This window comes from Otolemur garnettii, unplaced genomic scaffold, assembly GCF_000181295.1.
Source record: "Otolemur garnettii isolate 467f Iridium unplaced genomic scaffold, OtoGar3 scaffold00024, whole genome shotgun sequence".
Taxonomy (NCBI): Eukaryota; Metazoa; Chordata; class Mammalia; order Primates; family Galagidae; genus Otolemur; species Otolemur garnettii.
In genome coordinates, this window is record NW_003852419.1 from 12,703,054 (window position 1) to 12,727,294 (window position 24,241).

Sequence of the window (24,241 nt, forward strand, 5' to 3'; positions counted from 1 at the left end):
AAAAAAAAAAAAATCTGCTGGGAGAATAGATCTTAAGTGTCCTTACCATACCCCCCAACACACAAACATATAAAATGGTAACTGCACGTGGTGATGCATACATTAATTATCTCACTTGTGATAATTATGTCACAAATACATATATATCAGATTATCATGTTGTACATATTGAATATATATAATATTTGTCAATTATATTTTTGCCCAGTAGAGCTGAGGCCGAAGGAGTAAATTTTAGACATCAGAATATTTACCCATGGGCAGCACCTATACCAGCTCCAAATACAGAGGGTGGCAGTTTCACACCCTCCCCAGCCAAACTGCAACAAAAATAGCCAGGTGTTGTGGCGGGCACCTGTAGTCCCAGCTACTTGGAGGCTGAGGCAAGAGAATCACCTAAGCCCAAGAGCTGGAGGTTGCTGTGAGCTGTGCCGCCACAGCACTCTCCTGAGGGCAACAAAGTAAGTCTCTTATAAAAAAAGAAAAAGAATATTTACCCCTAAATGTTTTAACATACATATCATTAGAGTTCAACATTTATTTATGCTATTTTTAAGTAAAATGTACATATAATTAAAGTTCATGTTTTAACTTTTCCAACTGATAAGCTTTGACAAACACAGACAGCCAAGATATAGAACATCACCATCACCCAGCATGCATTCTCACATGCTTCCTGGGTCAGGCCCCACTCCACCTTCAGGGGAAACTGTACAGTGTTTGTCACCATGGATCAATTTTACTTGTTTAAGAATTTCATATCAACAAAATAATGAAGTTCTGTTCTGTGTCTGACTTCTTTCACTCAGATAATGTTTCTGAGATTTATCCATGTTATTGTGAACAATAACAGTCTGTTTATTTTAGATGTTTGTGCCCTTCAGATGTTGAAGCCCTAACCCTCAATTCGGCGGTATTTGGAGAGAGGGACTTTATGGAAAGAAGTAACTAAGGTTAAAGGAGTTTGTAAGGGTAGGGCCCTGATAGGGTAGAATGAGTGTCCTTATACAAACAGACACCAGAGGGCGCGCCTTCCCCCTCTCTGGGCACACAGAGAAGGCAGCCATCTGCAAGCCAGGAAGAGAGCCCTCACCAGGGACCAAACCGACTCGCACCTTAGTCTTGAACTTCTTGGCCTCCAAACTGAGAAATAACTTTGTGTTGCTTAAGCCACCCATCAGACTAATATTCCATACCCGTGCTGAATCCTAGCATGAAGTTCCATGTAGTCTTGGCAATACCTGAGAGATCTTATTACCACCCCACACATCTCTCTCCATGTCCAAAATTCCAGTACTGTCAATGCTAAGATCAGACATAAATCTCAATGCTTTTTCCCATATTTCTTTACTTTGAGTTACTAGACATTTGTTCTGGACATTTTTCTTTCCATGACAGACATGTACCCTTATGAATATTCAGTTTTACAGTTTAAAGCCTCCTCAATTAGGTCATCAGACCCCTGACAACCACATTGTCCTAGCCTCCATGAAATAGACTAGACCCTTTGCCAGAGCCTTAACAAGGGCACTACCCTATTTAAGAAGTACCTTAAACCAAAGACCAGAAAAGCAGGTTCTGTCCTTCAATGCCATCTATTTGGCCAGCTGCTCCCCATAGCCTCCCTTCCCTTCCAAGCCTATACCTTTCCCCTAGATGCCATTTGCATTTTCAAAATCCTCCATGTCCTTAAGTTTCCTTCTCTGAACATGAAAAGCTCTGAAAAATTATTCTTCAGAGAGAAAGCTTTGCATGCAAAATTTTGCAGAAATACTGTGAAATGTGAATGTGGGGAAGGGGTGCCTTGCTTTCATAGATTCTTAGAATACCTAAAAGTGGCTAACAACCAGTGCTTGGGGGGCACGTTCCAGATTCTTCTGACTCTGATCCATTCTTTCATGATTCACTGAAAGGGGAGAATTGTTGTGAAGCAAAGAGTCCAGACAGGTGGACAGAAAGGTAGGTTGGCCTCATGACCCAGGAAGGCGCTTGGTCCCAGTAGCCATGCCAGGTCTCACGGAGTCTCCCTCCATAGGCCTTGAAGGGAACCACCAAACATCCATGCCAGTTTCTTCCTTCTGGGACAGCAGCTGGGTTCCTGGAACCTAGTAACTGCGAATTCCCTTTATTCTTCTATGGAGCAGTGATCTTATTTCCTATTCCAAGAATCTTGAATCATCCTCTGCTGGAAGAATCTCAGCCTAATTACATTGCTTCAGTGGCCTAGAATTTTTTCCTCTCTCTTCCTCTGGGTCACTTTTTTTCCCTCGGCAACCTGAGTTTGATCCCTTACAATCTGTTTTACCCTGAACCTTTCTTCTTAGGTTTGTTCTTCCATCCTGTCTGACAGCCCTGCGTTCCATCTTATAAGTAGGAGTATAGAGACCTCTCTCAAGCTCTCACTTTCTCCTGCTCTGAGGAAGCCAGCTTGCATTTGTAGTAGATACACTGAGTGGCTTCCTACTTCCAGCTGGAAGGCCAGCAGGGCACGTGGCCATGGCCACTGCAGCTATCCTCTGTATCCATGCCTTCTGGACCTCACATGGTTATATGGGGGTTCTCCTTAGAAGTTCCTTTGCTCTGCCTATTTACTAGCTAACTAGTAGCTTCAAGGGGCTGCTTGGAAATGCCACCTGCCTGTCCGTGTCCCCTATCTTTCTAGACTCAGTACTCTGCTAAGGAGTGGGCGCTTCTGCTCTGCTCTTGGGTAGGGCTCCTCCAGATACAGAGAGATCTTTAACAAGAGTATTGCAGCCATGAGCTCCCCTGCGCCTGTTTCCTGCTGTGTGTCTGTGCTGGTTTCGGGTTCTCTAGCAGGCCAGTCCAAGACCAACCCTCTCTGAGACGGTTGTTGATTACTTAATAAAGTTTTCATCCAGGGTACCAGTGGCTGTCCCATGACCTCAGAGTTTGTGTGGCTTCCTGCGTTGCATAAGGTATTCCCTGGGTGTCGCTGAGAGGACGGAAAAACTCTCCCTCTCTAGGTGGCTCCCACTGGAGCTGTTTTTGCCAAGCTGAGCTTCACAAAGCCACAAATGGAAGCTCTTTCTGGTGCCAGCTCTGGCTTCCCACCACCTGTCAGGACAGCCCTGGAGTGGGTGGCTGGCTCACTTTCTGCCCCCACCCAGGGGTAGGCGTGGTGAGGCCTGGGCACACCACTCTGGAAAGCTTTTAGCAGTTACTAATAAATTGGGTTTTATAATTTGGTTATGTTTGTTGAAATGGAGCTAACTTTGTGTTTAATTCAATGTTTGAATGTTTCTAGTGTTAAAAATGCTATCTGTGGCAGAAACCGTTTTATTTTAAATCTTCCTTGAGGCCCCAGGATCATAAGAGATCCCTTGCTCTCTGTCACTGCCTGGGCTGTGGTATAAAAGCCACGGTGGGGAATGGCCAAGAAGACACTTTTGATCTCAAATGTCAGCCAGCCTTGTAATCAGGAGTTCACGCTAGAGACCTGTGGAGATGGCACATTTGGTATTTGAGAGAAACAGAAACAAACTTTTTATACTTCCTTAGGCTCCCAGAAGTCGGTCCTGTAGTCTAACATTTCATTCATCCCCTTAAAGAAGAATCACTGAGTACCTATTATGAGCCAGATACCAGTACCTATTATGAGCCAGAGGCCTCATCCCTGCCCTCATGGAGCATCCATTTTCCTAAGATGTGGGGAAATTGCTGCCTGAGTGAGCTGTTTCAGGTGCATCTGGTAGAACCCACCCTAGAATATAACACGGGTGAACTGGCCTGGTGACAGAAAGAATGAAACGCTGGCTGGGTAACCACCCATTTCTGCTTTCACAGGGACAGCACGCGCGGTTCAAGAAGTACGTGGGGCATAGCGCACACGTCACCAACGTGAGGTGGCTGCACAACGACTCCGTGCTGCTCACGGTGGGCGGCGCGGACACGGCCTTGATGATCTGGACCAGGGAGTTTGTGGGGACCCAAGAGAGCAAGCTGGTGGACAGTGAGGAGTCGGACACCGATGTGGAGGAGGACGGAGGTGAGCCTGCCACTGCCACTCACGGGCACCGCACCTCTCACCGGGTCCCCTTCCAGCCGCTGCCAACCAGCCCACTCCCCGATCTCTTTCTGTTGTTTGAGGCTATGACAGCGATGTTGCTAGAGAAAAGGCCATAGACTACACCACCAAGATCTACGCGGTGAGCATCAGGGAGATGGAAGGCACCAAGCCGCACCAGCAGCTGAAAGAAGTCTCGGTGGAGGAAAGGTATGGTGTTGCCAGGTTTGTTTGCTTTCGTAACACTTGACAACGAGAAAGTTATTCAAGCCATTGAATGCATTTTCTTTGCCCTCAAAGTTGCTGCTTAAGCAAATCTTTTATCAATCTGCAGTCTTACCCTGTACACAGGCTGAAGCTGGGGGAAAGTGCCCAACGCCCTCAGCACGCAGCAAAGGCTGGGTTACACTTTGTAGGAGCTGCTTATGGATGTGACTTGAACAAACCTGGTGTTTGGTTGGTCTAGGCTTCACCTTGCCTAGAGAGGATTCCAGAATAGCCCAAAAGCTGTCCTGGGTGCAGTGGCTGACGGGAAGGCCTGCTGGTTAGCGAGGTAGGGATGAGGGCAGGCTCCCACAGTCACGAGGAGTCCGTGTGGAGCTGGGAAATCATCTTCCATCCTCAGCAGAGTCCGTGTGGTCTGTTCCGTCACTTGCTACCCCTCCTCTTACTGTGTCTTCACCTGCCCACGTTCGTTCAGGTGAGCTTGGCAGTTCCGGGTCTATCCTACTCGATTTTGTGGCCTTGAATGCTTTGTGTACAAAGAGAGTCCTTAGTATTAATTCAGGGCTTTTTGATGTGCTATTTTAAGTATTGATAAGATGAATTGTCAAACATTTTAACATCTCTGAAAAGAAAAACTCGTAAGTACTACAATTACTTAATTTATCCTGTTCATGCTAAGGATAGAGACTGAATAAAAACTCTAATATCTGAAGACAATTTCATGGATGTCAGAGATATTTTAAGAATTCTGTGGGCTCTTCACATTGAGGTGGGCTCAATGTTCATCTGATGTATAATTTATGAGATTCAAGTTGTTTGCAGCCCATATGGCTTTCTGCCTAATTATTATTAATAAATCTGATCTGTCACCTCTTGCAATTAGGTGGGGATTAAGATACAAAGAAAGAAAATGTGACTTCCCCCTCCTGCCTCAGTTCAGTGTCAGATGTTAAAATAAGCTTGGTAAATGGTGGGTGTGGTAACTGGCAAGAACATTGGTGCAAAAAAGCCCTGATTTTTCCCCATGGCATCACTGTTAGATGTTGCTACTAAAGGTTGAGAGTTCTCTTTTGATTAAAAAAAATTATAGAGACCTTTCTCTGCAGTGGTATGTAAAGTATAGTTTATTTTGCTTGCAACATGGTTTTAAAGTGGCCACAAAGAGAAAATAATTTTAAAGGACCTAATTCTAAGAAATTAAGAGGAAAAAAAAAGAACCATGTGGACATAAGTGCATAAATAGCCTCCCACTTAAATAATCCACTCCAAAAAATGTCTGGCCTAAATTAAACATTCCTTTGAAACAAAATCAGTCAACCTTTCCAGTTCCACATACCATTATGAAAATAAATTGTCTTGGCTTCTATTCATTCAACCAATAGTGTCTCTGACTGATTTCTGCACCCCATTGGTACATCAGGCAGCATTAAAATATAGTCATCTATAGGGCGGCACTTGTGGCTCAAAAGGGTAGGGCGCCGGCCCCATATGCTGGAGGTGGTGCGTTCAAACCTAGCCCTGGCCAAAAAAAAAAAAAATAGTCATCTAACCAAAGTCCAGATCCCAACCATTACAACTGATTTCAAACCTAAACCAAGGCTTATCTAAAGTTCTCCTTGGGCGGTGCCTGTGGCTCAAGGTATATAGGATGTCCACCCCATATACCAGTTCAAGCCCGGCCCTGGCCAAAACTGCAAAATATAAAAAAATAAAATAATAAAGCTCTTCTTGTCTTGTTGGGCAGGTCTATAAAAATCTCATATTGCCCAATTCAGTAAAAAGTGGGAGGAGTGAAGGTTAGAAAGGACCCTACGATGAATTTTCTGTTTTAAAATTTAGAATGTTCAAGCTACCTCATCCTGCCAGATTGGAAACTTGTCATCTCTTAACATACACTGGATCGACTCCAATTTTTTTTTTTTAACAAGAGAAAAAAATATTCATCCTATTATGAGAGACAAGGGTAGATATTTCAGTACTTAACTGGCATTTAAAAAAAATAATTCACACCACAGTGCAATAAAGAAAACATGTAAGGAAGAAAATAATTTTAAGATAGTATAGGGTCCGGAGGAGTAATCAAGCCTTTTTTATAGAAAGCTACATCTTGACAGCATCAGTCCCCAGAAGGGGGTGTAACCAGAGAGCACAGTGCTGGCTACACAGCATGCTGGGTGCAGGGCAGGACCACACGGAAGGGTGAGCTGGAGCAAGTCCTCGTCAGGAGCAAGAACACGCAGTCTGCACCAAGCCTGGTGATTTTTAGGGTAGACAGGACCTCAGAGATCAGACTGTAGGCAGCTTCTGAACCACAGAAGAGGGAAGTGCCAGGAAAGACAGGCATTCAGGGAATTTGGGATAAAGCAGGAGGAGTGATGGAATATGGGGCAGGACCAAGCCCTTGAAAGGTGGGATACAAAGGTATCAGGCAGCATACCTCAGTGCTTAGCTGGGGTGTCCAACAGGACCCTGGGCTCTAGCATTGCACAACGCTAAAGGAGCAGACAGAAAAATGTGGGCATCAGGGCCATATGAAGCCAAGCAGAGGCCAGCTTCTCCCTGGGGGCATTCAGGACTGTCAACTGACTGCTCTTGACTCCCAGCCCTGCTGATTTGAGAGGCAAGGGCTCTCCCAGCCCCTCCCCTCAGGGTTCCTCTGTGTATACCTGCAAACACCTGGTGCTTTTTCCAGACACTTGGGTACCAGAAGGACTAGTGGGAGGGAGAAAGAGGACAGAGAGAGGTGTGAGCCGGAAGCTGCCACTCTGTGTAGGGGCCTAGTCTGTTTCTTGACAGTGTTTCAGGAAGCTCCACCTCTGATAAATTCCTTTTCTCCTTCTCAGAGCAGTTAGAACCCGTGAGATGAGAGCAGAATCTGTCATACTGAGAGAAATGCCTTCAACACAGCTGCACTTTATGCATCATTTTTTAAGCAGCTGAATTCCTAATTCCTAAATTTTCAGATAGTCACGGATAGATTATTTCTAATTAGATGAAGTTATTTGACTTTAAAATAGCCAAGAGACTTTGGATTGTGCTTCCTTGCACAGTTTTGGGCGTTCTGTGAGTTCTTATTCTTCAGAAGTCATATGCTCCTCAGTCCCAATCTTTTGAAAAGTGAGAAAGCTGAGAAAAAATTTGTAATTGCTCTTGAAAGAATACTGGGCTATACTTACGAATACGTAATGCTTGTAAAGTGTTTATCGAGAGTCCTGGTCAGCCATTTCAGCTTTGCTCTGGCGCACAGGATTGCTTGGCCGCCTCGACCTAGACTTGTCTGGACCGCCTGGTCAGCCATTTCAGCTTTGCTCTGGTGCACAGGGATGCCTGGCCACCCCGACCTAGACTTGTCTGGACCACCCCCACCTTGGGCGAACTCTTGGGTGATCTTTCTGCCCAACTGCCTTGTACAGCACACAGCTGAGGGAAGTCATGAAGTCTTTTCCAGCTTGGGAAATTTATGCTTTCAGAACTCATCTACACACATCCCCAGCTGACTTGAAGCTAATTGTGGTCTAGAGGAATTTTTCCAAACATACCCCACCTCTCAAGTTCCCAGCTCTCACCCGACACACCCCTTGCTCTTGAGTTTTGACCTCAGCTCCTCCTTTGCCATGTTTTCTCAAAAGATAATGGCTGTATTATCCATCTGCAAATGTAAATAATTTAATAGATACCTAAAATGTCAGAGAGGTTCCTTTTGAAAAAAGCGGGAGAAAGTATAGCTTTAGTGATTTAAGGTACAAAATGCTTATGTCATTACAGCACAAGGGATGGTACTCAAATCCTGTGTTCTGACTTCTGTCCAACTCATCATAGGATGATTAAAATCAATATCAAGAATCATTAGAGACACTTAGAACTTTACCCCATTTCAGTGGAACAATTTCGGTGAGCCACAGCTTTTATACCACTGTCTGGGAGTGGTGCAGGAATCAACTTAGACAAGACGTGGAGTACACTGAGGGTGCCTTTTAAAATTAGAATCTTATGTTCACATTATATTTTAATAGTCTCAACTATCTTGGAAAATAAACATCTTTGGCTCATCTCAGAGGCTCTTATTTTCATATTAAGAAAAAAAAACAGAGATTAGAAACAGCAACTGTAGGAATGTTTAGTGCCAATATCCACACTTTTGTATTGATCAAATTATCATACAATCCCAATGTTGCATTCTGTGGTAACTGCCGGATCACCACAAAGGTGAACCACAAAGGCACTTTCTTCTTGATGGTCTTATAGGGAGTATCTGATAGTATCTCCAAGTGTGGGAGATGGGCTTTATACTGAAATCCAAATAAGCTGACCAGACATTGGTCTTTCCAGCTACACCTGGTGGGGCCACAGTTAGTAATTTATTTTTAAATCCCTACTGTCTGACATAGGTGTCCACATCTCTTCTTCACTGAACCATTTGCGTGGGGATTGGTAATAATGAATATTTTTATTTGCTATATATGCTGAATTTTTATTTGCTTTATATGCTGAATGTAGTTGGAATGTACATTCAGACAGAAGCCTAACTTTTTGATGATAAGATACAGAATAAATACAAATTTAACTACTATTATGGAAATTGACACATAAAATTCACTAAGTTTTATTTTTCTAAGTGTATGCCATAATTAGCTGAGGGATTGTTTTCTCGGTGTACCGGAGTCAGCAGTCTGTATTATTTTTTAAGGTTATTTAACAAATGCTGAGGCTTACAAGTTTGGGCTGCCTATCCAGGGATGAAGAAAAGAATTCAGTACTTAAAACTGCCTCTTTCTACGCCATCTTTTCCACATTATTTCACTTATTACAGCATTTTTCACCTATCACTAAAAGGAGAGGTTCGTCTACTCCCCCCTTGTTTTCTTATCTCAGAAACTGCACAACTTATGGCCACAAATCAAAATCCCAAACTCACCTAAAGTATATTTTGTTCTCCTTAGAAAACTCTTGCTTATCTCAGGCTGAGATGGTCACCTGTCCCTTTTAAAAGGAAGTCTGAAGTAGAAAAGTTAGTTTTTAACACTTAACTTGTACTGTCTATCTCCAGTTAATGTACTTAATGAATTGTGGATAACTGTAGAAATTACAATATTTACCATTTAGTCACAAATTTATCACATATATTTAGTTCAGATATTCAATTATTTTACCTGGGTAGGTGACATGTGCAGAACCGTCTTCTAACATTTTTTTCAAGAAATACTATTTTTGGCTTGGCACCTGTGGCTCAAGTGGCTAGGGCACCAGCCACATACACCTAAGGTGGCGGGTTCGAATCCAGCCCCGGCCACCAAACAACAACGACAGCTGCAACCAAAAAATAGCCGGATGTTGTGGCAGGTGCCTGTGGTTCCAGCTACTTGGGAGGCGGGGCAGGAGACTCACTTGAGCCCAGGAGTTGGAGATTGCTATGAGAGGTGATGCTATAGCACTCTACCCAGGGGGATAGCTTGAGGCTCCTGTCTCAAAAAAAAAAAAAAAAAGAAATATTACTTTTATAGACTTGAATGAATGAACAAAGCTTGATTGATAAATTTTTTTGTTTTCCCAGCTACTAGGGAGACTGAGGCAAGAGAATCACTTGAACCCAAGAGTTTGAGGTTGCTGTGAGCTGTGAAGCCACAGCACTCTACCGAGGGCAACATAGTGAGACTCTGTCTCAAAAATAAACAAACAAAAATTTGTTTTCTAGAAAGTACATCCATAATATAATTAGAAAATCGTTTTAAAATGTCTGACCTCTGAGTGACATCTTTAATAGTTTTTTTCCTATACTTCGTATAATAGAGTTCCAAGATTTAACTTTACCTGTCAGAGGAAATAATATACATATTTAAAAGTAGAAATTCTCACAATTAAAAATTTTAACTTGAAATCAGTCTCCATCTGAGCCATTTTTAAAAGCAAAATCAGTTAATGACAGGTTATTTATTGCTTTGTTATTATTACTGTTACCTCTGCAACAGGTGAAGCCTTTAGAACCTTTCAATTCCCTTTGTTTTTTAAGTTTAAGAATCTTTGTCTTCTATAAGAATTGGCTCAATGAGACTCAAAGCAAAACTCAGCCCCTCTGAGGATTCTTATATCTAAAACCTCAAAATAATTCATTTTGCCCTTTAAAGTGGTAGCCACTTTCCAGCAAGGGCTCGAGGGACATCCTCTGCATTAATCCCACTTCTGACACCCCAATCTGCTTAGTCCTCATGTAGTACAGTAATATGAATGATATGAGTGATGGAAAGGTGGTAATATAAAAGTTAGGTAAAGTTTCTTCTCATTTTAGAGTATCAGAAAGCTGCAGACATGGTTCTATAAAGCAGGAGCTAACAGCATTTCCTTGGCCACTGTTACGCTTCCGAGTCCCGGGGCGCCCCTGTGAGATATACTCCCATGTTTGTTAGGGTGTTTCCAAGCACAGGGAGCTTCCTTTACTATTTTCCTGGGGTTTTATTTTATAGCTTTCTACCTTGTGCTGCCTCCTGAAATACATGCCCAAATGTTTAGGAGGTCTGAGTACATGCTTACCAGTGTAGGAAGTATCAGTAGCTGCTGCACAACAATTGTTGCACACTTTGAGGTGTCTGCCATGAGGTTAGAGAAAGTAACTCTGGTTTCAACAGAATCGTATCTCGGCAGGCCCCAGCTTCAGGCTGTCTGAGTTTCTGTTCCACACAATGTGATGGGTTCCTTGGTCATACTCTGGCTGCCCCTGTTATGTTCTCTGAGAAGATCTTTGCCCTTGTTCTGTCTTGCTAAGATTGGCTTTGGGGAAAATGATCTTCTGAGGGCTCCATTTTTTCTTTTCTTTATTATCTCATTCTTTTGGTTGAAGGCCTAGAAATTGCCTTAAGACTTGAACAATACAGGCCCTTGTTATTTACAAGATGCAGGATTACTCATAAAGCCCTCCTCCCTCAAATAGGATGTCAACTCTGAGAAAGAAAAATTCATTTTATACACTGGTTTATCTCTAAATTTAGAACATGCTGGCACTTAGTATATATTTGTTGAATAAATAAATAAACTCCTTAGCAATGTAACAAGATTTAGGTTCATTCATAATGACTGATGCTCATGGATTAGATAACAAAGTCTGAGAACTTGTTTAAAACACTTTGTCTTAAAAACCCATAATCCAGTGTAGAAATTTCTGCCTCTTGGCAAACGCTTCCCAGCCCTCAAGTTACAATCTCCAAACAGTGGTCTGAAGTGTAGAGGCCTTCACTCCCAGGCTACATCTAGGTGGAGTTGAGGGTCTGGCACTGGGTGTTTGGTAAGGATCTATGGTATCAGAAAACTCTCCTTTTCCCTATCTCCACATGGAGGGATGAATGGTGCATCTAACAGTCACCATGGATGGAACTTATGTCCAGGCACCAGTAGTCTTTGCAGTATTCACCCACATTGAGCTGATCCCAGTCATCAGCATTCCACTGTTTTCAATAACACCGAATTGTGAACCTGCAAATAAGAATCCCAAAGGGGAATCTCTGTCACCCCTGCTTGCTGACCCACTCTGGGCTCTGCTGGTTCTCTCTCCGCCTCCCTCCACTCCTCAGCAACAACAGGGGCTGACAGCTTTCATGTATGGAGAGATGGTCACCCTGGTTTAGCCCAAGGCTTGTATGGAATCCTTGTCCTAACCTTCCATGGTGAGGCAAGGGAAAGGAACCATTTTCATTTCACACACCTCTCCATCCCTCTCAGCTGCCTGGCATGAGGGAACACGAGGTGGCAGTGCCAGAATTATTCTTAGCTGGGGATTATAAAGAAGGAGTCTGTGAATATTTTACATTAATATTTCAGTCCTTCTGGTATATATTCACTCTCAGTCTAAGGCATATGTTTCTTGGAAACCAAGGAATTCTTACCAAATCAAAATTAGAAGTGGTTTCTAAGCCTTATAAATGGTGGCAAACGCATCTGTGAACTAACATGTGTTAACACCAAATGACCTCGAAATTCTTCTCCCGCATTAGGGTTTTCCAAAATTTTTCATAAATTGTGCCATGGCTGATGGATAAGATCCCCCAACATACCTTCTGTAATAATCTCTTATCCTTTCTGAGTCAATTTGAATAGGCTTATACATGTAAGCAAAAGGAAATCCTAAAAGGAAAACTGCACAGTAAGGGTTTCCTAAAAGAAAAACTGCACACTAAGGGTTTATAAGGATTTTGTTTGTTTTTGTTTTTTGTTTCAACCCCAAATGAATAACCTCCTTTAATTCCTGGTTCCTTAATATACAAGGCTTTGGCATGAAGATACAGTTTTGCCAGGCTCTGACCTTTGTCTGTGACATAGTGCCTTGCATGTAGTAAATAAATATTTCTGGAAGAAGTAAATTTGTGGATGAATATACCATATTTTGCGGTGTATAACGTGCTCTCAGGTATAACATGCACCCACATTTGAGGCCCAAACTTAAAATCTTTCACTTTAATTTTTTTTTTTTTTTTTGGTAGAGACAGAGTCTCACTTTATCGACCTCAGTAGAATGCTGTGGCATCACACAGCTCACAGCAACCTACAACTGGGCTTTGGTGATTCTCTTGCCTCAACCTCCCGCGTGGCTGGGACTATAGGCACCTGCCACAAGGCCTGGCTATTTTTTTTGTTGCAGTTTGGCCAGGGCTGGGTTTGAACCTGCCACCCTCAGTATATGGGGCCAGCACCCTACACCCTGAGCCACAGGCACTGCCTGCACTCTAATTTTGTAATACAAATTTTTATTTGTTTATATTTAAGTATTTGTTTTTTATATTATAAAAACATTTATACAGATATAGAGACAGAGTACTACCCACATAGAATGCTTGCCCTTATTTTTCTCTCAAACATTTGGGCAAAAAGTACACATTCTACATGGTAAAATATGATACATAACCTGGTTCTCTTAATTTTTAAATCAACTAATACATCTTCAAAATGCTCTCAGGGCCAGGCATGGTGACTCACGCCTGTAATCCTAGCACTCTGAGAAGCCGAGGCATGTGGATTGCCTGAGCTCAGAAGTTCAAAACCAGCCTGAACAAGAGGGAGACCTGTCTTTAAAAAAAAAAAAAAATTAGCTGGGTGTTGCGATGGGTACCTATAGTCCCAGCTACTTGGGAGGCTGAGGCAAGAGAATCGCTTGAGCCCAAGAGTTTGAGGTTGCTGTAAGCTGTGACACCATGGCACTCTACCCAGGGCTGCAAAGTAAGCCTCTGTCTCCAGAAAAAAAAAAAGCCCTCAAGTCTATTCTTTGTCAGCAACCACTTTAACCTTCATTTTGTTAGCGTATATGGATGGTCTTCTCTTTGTGGGAAATGCCATGACCCAACTAAAATCCAGGGATGCCCCAGCTGGCTGTCGGACTGACTGTTCAAATGATTTTTATCTTCATAGCATCTGTCCATTGGGAAGTGAAATTAGGAATTGTAAAAGAAACCAAAAAGAAAATTCTGTGCTATGGTGGCTATCACACCAATGGCACATTCAAAGCAGGTTTACAATGAAACGACAATGTGTCATGACACTTTGTCATAACAGACACAGTGTAAAAAAAAATGGAAAAATTTAGACAGATTTCTTTGAGTTTGAAACCAACTATAACATACAGGCAGTCCTAGTTTTTCATTTAACCTTTTATGCTATGTTTGGAGACAAAAATCTGCTGGGAGAACTTGCTCCCAATTTGTACAAAATTACATTTTTGATCTTTTTAATGGCTACGTAATCCTGGTACATATTTATGGGATATATAGTGAGTTTCTGTACATACAGCATATAGTGATCACGCTGGAACAGTTAGCATGCCCATCACCTTGAGCATTTATCCTTTCTTTGTGTTGGGAGCCTTCAAAATCCTCTGTTCTAGCTGTTCACTCATATGCAGAAGTTGCCCTTAATGTGTAAAAATGCTTAATTTAATCAAGGAATCTGGGAATTCCAGGCTTGCCCAAGGCATGATGAGCATGATGAAGTGGGACTAAGCTCCCCTCCGTGGCAATGTCAATGTCAACAGCAAATAAACAGCTCCACAGCCCCTGCCCATGACAGAGGCTCTTTGTCATCGCTGATCAATAGCTGCTTTGTGAGCGTGTTGTTAGAGCTGCTAAGAACTGACGCCCACGCTAAGCAAGTGCTGCTAAATTTACCATATTGAGATGGGTCAAAACTGCTAAATCCTACATTGAAGCTTGATCCAATAAATGAGGGGGGGATCTCTGACCCTCCATTTCTATCCCATTCATAAGGATGGGATGACCATAAAGAGCTGGTGAGCGAGTGCAGAGACTGTGGTTGCATATATGTTGTGTGCAAGGGAAGCCAGGCCCACCACAGGGGAGAGGAGGTGCCTGTGTAGGGTAGTGGAGTGAGGTGCCCGTGTAGGGTAGTGGAGTGAGGTGCCCATCTGCTCCAGAGCTTTTCTCTCTGAGCTAAACGCTCCTTCACTCCACCCCTGAATTCCCCAACAGTCTGGCAATCAGAGCTGTTCTGAGCAGGTAAAACATAGCAAGAGTCCCCTGTTGTTTATAAAGGTGGAAGGAGCTGAAATTGCAAGATCTACAAAATCCCGAAACTCTGGAAATTAATCACTTCAAAAGCCTATTTAGGTAACTCCACCAAAAGCTGAATCATAGTTGATTTTTTATGTGAATTTAATGCCACTTCCATAAATGCCTTTTCTTACTCATACCTCTTGGTTTTCCATACTGGTTTGTAGCCCAGCAATGATTTTTATATAACTAATATTTTTAAGAATTAAACCTGCCATTCATGATAGAATAGTTTGTTCACTTCTGATCACAAAGTGTGGCCCGTCTTAAAAATTCAGAGGTAAAGTTAGATGATTTAAAAAAAAATTCATGTGCCTAAGAAATCACACTCCTACAGTGTAATCATTGCATCAAACCTACTCATTTGTGGAGATAAAAGAACATGTCAAAAGTAGGTAAGCACTTCTCCATCGGAAGGCAGCGTCTCAGGCTGTGCCAGAGTCGGGTCTGAGTATTGGAGTCAAGTCCCCAAACATCTCACAGGTCATCTTGATAATAGAGAGGGCCGCGGCTTTGGGACTTTCCCTAAATCTGGATTTATACTAGAGCAGTGATTATTGATCTTTGTCTGTCTTAAGTCAGAAAAATGTGCATTTGCAAACACAAGTTTGTACGAGCGTTGGGGTTCAGTGAGTCTCTGAAGACCATCCATGGGGTGGTAGATGTTGGAGGATGTTTCTAACGTGGATTCCGATCCCAAACTATCCCATCTAAAACCAGAATCAAGGGTAGCTTTGAAAACTCTTGGACCATTTAATGGCACACTTCGGAAGCTAAAGAAAGCTGTTTCTTCCCAGGACACTTTGAATGTTGTCTGACTAACTCCACTAAAAGTGCTTTCAAACTTGCATTTCGTAGCCAAGTGGAGCTGAGTTCACCCACACCCCTTTTTATAACTCCTGGGAATGACTCTCTCACCAGCTCTGCAAGCCTCACCCCCACTTGGCTCTCAGTCTGCACCTTGGCTTGTGACCGACTCTCATAACTTCCTCCGTTGTTTCAGAAGCTTCCCTGAGAGTCTTGGCCCTGACTCTTGCCTACATACCTCGGGTCATCCTGTGCTCATCTCTACCCCTCACTCTGCCAGTCCAGCACCTTGGGGAGGGGACAAGGACAGATGGATACCTAGGCATTGGCCACCCTTGGGGGCCTTTGTCAGGTGACAGCTATGTCAGGGTGACGCTCCCTGCCCCTTCAGTTGAGTCTAAGCTTTTTCTTCAGCAGCCTGGCTGCTGGGCAGTGGGTTTCAGCTCTATTGACTTTCCCCTGATCCTGTCCTGCCCACAGAATGTGCTACCTGTTTCCTCAGGGGAAATGGGGTGCGAGGTCGCCTCTCCTCCCATGGAGCTGGTAGGAACAGGTTTGCCTTGTTTCTCAATGCCAAGCCACATGCTTGAGTTCACAGGCTTCTCCTGGGCTTCCTGGCTTTATGCTCTCTTCCTTGGCAGGCTGCTCCTGCCCTCCAGAGCCCAAGCCTGTCCACGGGCCACCCTCCTGATTATCTAGTGTGTCTGCTCTCTTGCCAAGATCCTCCTTAAATTTCTTGCCCAATGGAAGTTCCCTTTCTCCTTTGTTTCCCTGAGTCACTTCAAAGCCCTGCTTGCCCCATCAGGCCTTTGGGTCTCTGCTCTTTCTAACTCAGTCACTCACCCTCCCTGACCTCCCAGCCCTTAATCTTGTTGGTCTCCTTGGCACCTCCCGACAGCACTCACCGTCTTCCCCACTCTCCCACCCTGTGCGTACCGGGAACAACCAACTATAAAGAGTTTACTGTGCTAAAAAGTGAGTGACTGTCCTTACGGCCTCTACTTTCTTGCCTCAGCCACACTTTTCTTTTCTTTCTTTCAATTTTTTTGAGATAGAGTCTCACTCTATTGCCAGTGTTGCCCAGGCTAAAATACCATACTGTCAGCCTACTTCACTGCAGCCTCAAACTCCTGGGCTCAAATGATCTCCTGCCTCAGCCTCCCAAGTAGCTAGGACTACAGGTGCCTGCCACAACATTAGCTAATTTTTTCTGTTTTTAGTAGAGATGGGGTCTCACTCTGGCTCAGACTGGTCTCAAACTCCTGAGCTCAAGCAATCCACTGGCCTCAGCCTCCCAGAGTGCTAGGATTATAGGCATGAGCCACTGTGCCCAGCTCAGCAACACTTCTCAGAGTCACATTTCCAGTGAAATCTGAATCTGGAAGGATTTAGATCCACCGGAAAATGTTAAACCTCCAGTGTTTGGCTGTGTGTGACATTCTCAGCAGTTCCTCCCACATCTGATGTTATGAACACTGTTTATAGATGCTTGGAAAGAAGCCTTTAATACTTGTATTGTGTTTTAACTTGCTTTCCTTTGGAGGCAGGGAATTGTCAAGTAAGTATGCACATCACTCTGGAGACAAGCACAGGTGTTCAGTGCACAGCGGCACTGACTCATGCAGAATCCACAACCGCGAAGGGGCAATACTTAAAATCCGCTGAATTTGCCACAGTGCAGGTTTCTTCTCCCTGCCCCCCTCATCTTCAGTTTTGAAGCAATACAGCTATAAACATATGCTTGTGAAATTAGAAACATTCTGAGATTGCTTTACTTTTCAGTGTTTCACTGAAAGTCAAGGTGAAAACACATCAGATTGCCTCTGTGTGTATATATACAGTCTCGTGTATATATAAATGCACAGTATCCGTGCTCGTACGCATACTCTCTACACACTGTATAATATGCGCAATATTATACAACCTGTACGTCCCCTGGGAACAAGCCCTGTGTTGAATCGCAGATTACGCCTCATGAACCATGCTGTAGTTCTGGTGTCCCCTTGCTCTTAGCACAGACCCTGGCTTGCTTTTGTCATACACTCAGACGTTCTTAGGTGAAAGAAGAAACCCACGGATTTCATTTGAAAGTCCCACTAAAACAGAAGAAAGAGCAGATGTCCTGGGAAGCAGTAATTAACGTGAAGGAAGTGACTAATTGAGCGAACTGGCATGGCCCCAGCCTCCCAATCTCGCTCAGTTTGGTGGCGATGATGTCAGCCGGGGGTGTCATTTTGCAGAGACATGCTCTCTACCCATTCTTCCGTGGTGATTATAATACCATTTGGTCCAATTATCACTTATGATTACATAACATGTTTTGATTGAAGAGTTTCTGAGAAGATAAAGGTACCTTGTTTTCCCCTGCACCAAAAAAAAAAAAAAAAAGCTAACCAAACAAACAGCAAACAAACTCACAAGCTGTTCCAGCAAGCGAACTGACCTACCAAGAAACACTGGGATTTATTAAGCTAAATTATGAGTTGAAATTGATTTGGAAACAAAGCACCCATTGTGTGTAACTCTCAAACGAGGTCCCTGAGGATGTCACTGTTTTTCTAACAACACGTTTCCCCCCAGCACACTCTAACATAAGCAGAGTCCCCAGGCGCATTCGTAAAGTCACAGAGAGTGTGCGGGAAGCATTGACAAGGCTTCCTTTTTTCTCCCCATTCTGTAGGCGCTTTAGTGCAGAGTTTGCCCAGAGACGCCAGGGTAGGAGCTTTCTGAATTTGTAGACTGGTGCACTCTTTCATTTCTGTTTTAGTTCTTTGCTGGCATGCCGGGGAAGCATGGTTTGTGCCACACAGGAATGTCTGTTCACTTGGACAGTGCTTGTGCATGAGTGAGGTGGTTGCTAATGCTCCTCTAAACTGTACTAAGTCTCTCACTTGGCTTTGTTTGCTGCTTACAAGGGGATCCAGGTAATCCTTTCTTTTTGCATATCCTGAGAGAAATAACTAATGAATTTGAAACCTGCAGTGGGAGCTGGAATGGGTTTCCCTCCACCCGTCCCTAGTTTCCTAAACTTCAGGAAGTCCGATTTAAGGGAACCCCACATCATCAAGAAATGGCCCACTCATCTAGGAGTCCTCTGGGGCTTATATATTATAAAATCTCATCTAAATATGGAGGTCCCAGTCCCCAAAACTGAGAAGTGATAGGAGCAGCTTACTAACCATAGACCTTCACCCCGAGGTGCGGGGCAGAGCTGAAGGTGGGAGTGTAGTGGGACTGGCCTGGGCACTTGGCGCATGGCCCTGAGGGCCTGTTCCAAACCCTGGCTTGTAAGTGCCACTTCACACCCGTCTGATCTTTGACAACTTAATCCTGAACAACATTGTCACATCCCTGACTGTAAGATGGCCAGAGAGTTGAAGAAGTGCGGCCCTTCCTTCTGGTGCTTGGGCTCCTCCTTGGTTTTAAAACAAGTCCCTCTGGCTCCCGTAAGCTTTCTGCTCATAGGTAATGCTAAGTGCGGGGAGGTGGGGCTGATCTTGACCAGGGAGCCTCACCAGCCCCTTTGTGTGGGGGACTTTTATTTTTTGAGACAGTCTCACTCTTTCACCCTGAGTAGGGTACTGTGGCATCCCAGCTCACAGCAACCTCAAACTCTTGGGCTCAAGAGATCCTCCTGCCTCAGCCTCCCAAGTATCTGGGACTACAGCCCCTGCTACAATGCCCCACTAATTTTTCTATGTTAGAGATGGGGGTCTCATTCTTGCTCAGGCTGAGTGAGACTGGTCTCAAACTCCTGGGTTCAAGAGATCTGCCTGCCTTGGCCTCCCAGAGACCACACCCAGCTGGGGGACTTTGAATGTCAGCAGCTCCCTCTCCTGGGGTAGGTTCCTGGGGGAGGGCAGGGCAGAACAAACCTAGGCCAGGGCACTCAGATTGGGGGTGGGAGAGAGGAGGCCACACTAGCCTGAGGGTTCACCTCTATGCATCCTCTGGCCCCTATCTATTCCAGGCCGCCTGTTAGCAGAGCAGCTCCCCAGCCTGAGAAACTCCAGAAGAATAATATCACCAAAAAAAAGAAACTCGTTGAGGTGAGGAGGTTAAACTCTTTCTGCTTTAAATCTGCTCTTGACATTCTAAGACCTGCCCGGTGGATATCACCATCTGCATGTCCCATAGGTACTGCCGTGTGAACCTGTGTGGACCTGTGGGTGCTCTGTTCCCTTCTCCCTTCTACACACGGCATCGTGTCCTCCACCCCAAGGACCAGAGTCACATCCACTGGGTCACATTCCTGCTCCCCCAAAGCCTTGTCCCCAGGTCCTATCAGTACTAACTTAGAGCATATCCTATACCCTCAAACAGGCTCCACCCCTACACCTAGTGCCATGAAGGCCCTCAGCTTCCGCTTTGTGGATGAGAAAGAGAAGAGGGAGAGGACAGTGCTCATTCACTGTCACTAATGTAGTCCGAGCACTCCCCCTGTGCAGGGTTCTGTGCTGAGTTCCCAGGAAGCATCTCATGCAAGCCGCACAACCCTAAGGTCGGATTGTTAGTGTTCACATTTTGCAAATGAGGACACTGTGGTTCAGGGGAGTTAGGGGAGTTGTCAGATCCTGTTCCCAAGGTCACAAGCCAGTAAAGTGGAGAAGAATTTGAACTCAGTTGTGGAGACTTGAGGATCAGCAATAGTAAAGCTGCTATTCCAGCAGAAAACTCCCCTGCTGGTTCTTTCTGCTTCCAGACTCTCCCCTACTCCCCACACATGCTCTAATACCCCAGAATTAGCCCCCCCACACTTTTTTTTTTTTTTGAGACAGATTATCACTATGTCACCCTGGGTAGAGCACCATGGCATCACAGCTCACTGTAACCTCAAACTCTTGGGCTTAAGAGATCCTCCTGCCTCAGCCTCCCAAGTAGCTGGGACTACAGGTGCCCACCACAATGCTGGCTATTTTTCGGTTGCAGTTGTCTTTATTGTTTAGCAGGCCTGGGCTGGGCTCAAACCCACCAGCTTCAGTATATGTGGCTGGCCCCCTACTCACTGAGCTGTGGGCACCGAGCCAGAATTAGCTCTTTAAAATACAAATCTGTTCTGCCTCACCCCAGCCTTACGACCCAGGAGGTCCCATATGGCTGATACCAGTGTTCTCTGAACATTACTGCCCTCACTTGCCACTCATGTGACTCCCCTACTGGCCTGAAAGCTCCCCTACTGGCCTTTCTCACTGAGGCCAGAAAGCTATCTTTCATTTATTAATTGGAAAGGGAGGTTTTATCGGGAGGATTTGGTATGAATATAACACAGGTCAGAAAATGAAGCTGAGCTTCAAGAAAGACGGGCCCCTGCAGCTGAAAGGCTGAAGCTGAGACGCACCTCATCTGCTCTGCAGGGCCCGGGCGTATCTGGGGCCTTCCCTTCTTTCTCTGCAGACTTCTTGAAGTGCTTTTCCTGCATGTGGCAGATTGTGGGTGCCACCTCGCACCTGAGTTTATATCTCCTCAATTAACTGAACATCTGAGCCTCAGCATCTCTAATTCTAAATTCTAAATTATAGGAGAGACTATCTGATTGACCCAGCTTGAGTCCGTTGCTCACCAGGACAGGGGGGAGGGGTGCAGAGTCACATATTACGCAGTTTGGGGGACACACCTTGAGGGCACACTGAGGGGTAGGTAGTCACTCCTGAGTTGAAAGGAGAAAGGATTTCCAGATGAGAGAGATTTAAAAAAAAAAAAACAGCAAAATCATAAAGGTAAAAGAATGTTCATGACATGTGGGCAAAATACAACAAGTCAGTGTGACCAGGGGTCCAGGAGATAGAGTCAGATGTGTGGGGTAAGGACTCAGTCTACCAACAAGGAAGGTGAGCTTCATCCCGTAGGCAGTGACAGACAATGAATGCTTTTGAGTAAAGAAGTGTCATAGTATTTTATTTTACTTATTTATTTATTTTTTGAGACAGTCTCACTTTCTTGCCCCTGGTAGAGTGTTGTCATGTCATAACTCACAGCAACCTCAAACTCCTGGGTTCAGGCGATTCTCTTGCCTCAGCCTCTCAAGTAGCTGGGACAACAGGCACCCGCCACAACACCGAGCTTTTTTTTTTTTTTTTTTTAGAGTTGAAGTCTCGCTCTTGCTCAGGCTAGTCTTGAACTCCTGAGCTCAAGTGATCCATCTGCCTCGGTCTCCCAGAGTGCTGTGATTACAGATGTGAGCCACCTTGCCCAGCCTATCATGGTATTTTAGGAACATCAATCTGATATTTGTAATTAGAGAGTTAAGAGAGAGAAAAGGCCAGAATCAGGAGGGACTTCTATCTGCCCAGCCTTTTCTTCCATCACCAGACAGTGCCAGGCGGAGGCACTACCCAGGGCGTGTGTGTTGCATGGAATTCAGAGCTGATCTGACTTAGCCCATGCTCTTTGTCTTGGAAGACACAAGACAGCAAGAAGAGAAAGACTATAAACCCCAAATGGTTTCTAATTAGGGGAAAAAATGCAAATGTGTGGAAACTTTGTAGAGCAAGCACCATGCCACGGAACGAGCATGGCATTTGTCTCTGAACTCTGCTCTGCCAACCCCAGCTGCACTCCTGGGAGCTTATCAGAGCACATCTCTCGCCACCATTCAGCTCACCTCAAACTCCCTGCCAGGGTGCAGACAGGAAACTGGTAGGTAACCTTTATCAAGTCTCAAGTCTGTGGACTTCAGTGCACCTAAAGAAGCAGGAAAAAACGCTGGTTTTTGTAGAAAACTCATTGTACTTTTATGTGTTAAATGCCACCCATCCCTAGCATTTCAGGGAACTAAGAGGGGTGCATCTTATCCTCAGCCAATCAAGAAGCAAAGTGACTTAGTGGGGGGTGGCCTGCCTCAGGGCTGTACCTTCAGGCGGTGCCCCTGAGTGCAGTGGCCCCCCAGCTGCCCCTCTCAGGGTCGCCTGACTATGTGTGCACGCAGGAGCTGGCTCTTGACCACGTGTTTGGCTACAGAGGGTTCGACTGCCGCAATAACCTGCACTACCTTAACGACGGGGCAGACATCATCTTCCACACGGCTGCGGCCGGCGTCGTTCAGAACCTTTCCACAGGTAAGGAAAGAGAAGCCGCCTTTAGGGTGCAGGGTTTTCTTTCAGCCCTTTGCTCTGCTTTCCCACTCTGAAGGTGCCCCAGCGTGTAAGCAATTCCCTTGGCTTTTAGAGCCATTCTGCTCACTTCCAGCCTGGTGTCCCTCTGTCCCAGGAGCCTCAGAGCCCCCTGTCTCCCCGGCTGGGCCCAGCCTTATCTTGCAGAAGGCCCTGGAGGCAGTGACAGTGTGGATTCAGCTCCTCTGAGGTCACAGCGGAGGGAAGCCAGAGGGAGGGCGTGGGGACGGAGAAATTCCTTAGACTGTGACCGAGAACAAAGCATAGGGAACTTTCTCTCATTAGTTTTTAACAATGACCCATTTTTCAGTTTTGTTTGTTTTGACTATTCAGCCACATTTACAATAAGAAGGAAAACAAACAAAAGTACCCAAACCACATGATGACACAAAGTCAAAAGTGAAGTTAAATACTTCAAACAAAAAGAAGCTCTCAGGAATGAGCAGACACCCCCATCTTTACCACCAGCCTTTAACATGTCAGCATTTGGCCTTATTTGCTTCATATCCCAAATAACGTTTTCTTATTTTTTAGGTTCTTTTCCAAATTCTATGGGAAAAAAACATAAAATTCCTCTGTTATACATAGACGTAGATGGGGAAATCACTGGGCACAGAATGATGTGTGTCTTTCTGTGGGAAGGAAGACCTTGAAATTGTCTACATGTTTTCTTGGTCTTCTTGCCACGTGTCATTGTTTTGGTGGCAGTGTGCTCTTTTTGTGACTATCAATGCCACCGTTCGCCCCTGGGTTCTTGGGCAGTGTGGTGGGTAAAGCGGCCACTTGGAAAGTCAAAAAACCCATTTACCACAATAGATGAGGAAGGGCTTCCTGCCCTTTCCTCCCCTTCCTGTGACACATACTGAGTCAGGGCTGTCAGGGGTGAGCTATGGCATCCAGGCACCCAGTGGACTGGCTCTCCGTGAGGGAGCCCCAGAGGAGCTGTCATCCCACAGGAGTAAGTGGTGACACTTTGCCAAGGGAAGGGTCATCTCCAGGCCCCCACCCCACGCTGCCCACAGGTAGACCTGTAGAAGTCATCAGTCCTGTGCTGTGGGAGGCGGAAACTTTGACCTTCATCATTTCAGACTCTGCAAGCCTCTGTAGCTGGACTGTGCTCTGGACCCACAGGGCCGCAGGAAGGATTGAAGTGGAACTGGACTATGTTAGAGATAACAGATACATTCTCTTCTCCTGGACCTAGAACAGAATATGTACAGTTTAAAAAATGATCTTCTCTCTCCTCCAGGATGATTCTGATTGTGAGAGTTTCGGGGGTTTAAGCTCTCACTTTTGCAAGGAGTATCCAAGATTCTGCATGATGCCTTGGGGTTCTGTGAAAGGCTTAGGTTCCACGCACCCTCCCACGATCTCTCTGTCCTAGGGAGCCAGAGCTTCTACCTGGAGCACACAGATGACATCCTGTGCCTCACGGTGAACCAGCACCCCAAGTACAGAAATGTGGTGGCCACCAGTCAGATAGGTAGGAGGCCTTGCGGTAGTTGAGGCTGTCCCGCCTGAGCAGGGACAGCAAC

The 24,241-nt window shown here is 44.9% G+C and overlaps 1 protein-coding gene across 1 annotated transcript in view; it reads left to right on the forward strand.

Moving 5' to 3' along the window:
* The window catches only part of EML6 (echinoderm microtubule associated protein like 6), a 293,843-nt gene that overhangs the window by 252,718 nt on the left and 16,884 nt on the right, over positions 1–24,241 (forward strand). The window contains exons 26-30 of the mRNA XM_003787924.3: positions 3,805–4,006; positions 4,108–4,234; positions 19,568–19,646; positions 22,523–22,652; positions 24,091–24,189. Of these exons, the coding sequence (XP_003787972.1) occupies positions 3,805–4,006; positions 4,108–4,234; positions 19,568–19,646; positions 22,523–22,652; positions 24,091–24,189 (637 nt within the window). The remainder of the gene's footprint in view (positions 1–3,804; positions 4,007–4,107; positions 4,235–19,567; positions 19,647–22,522; positions 22,653–24,090; positions 24,190–24,241) is intronic.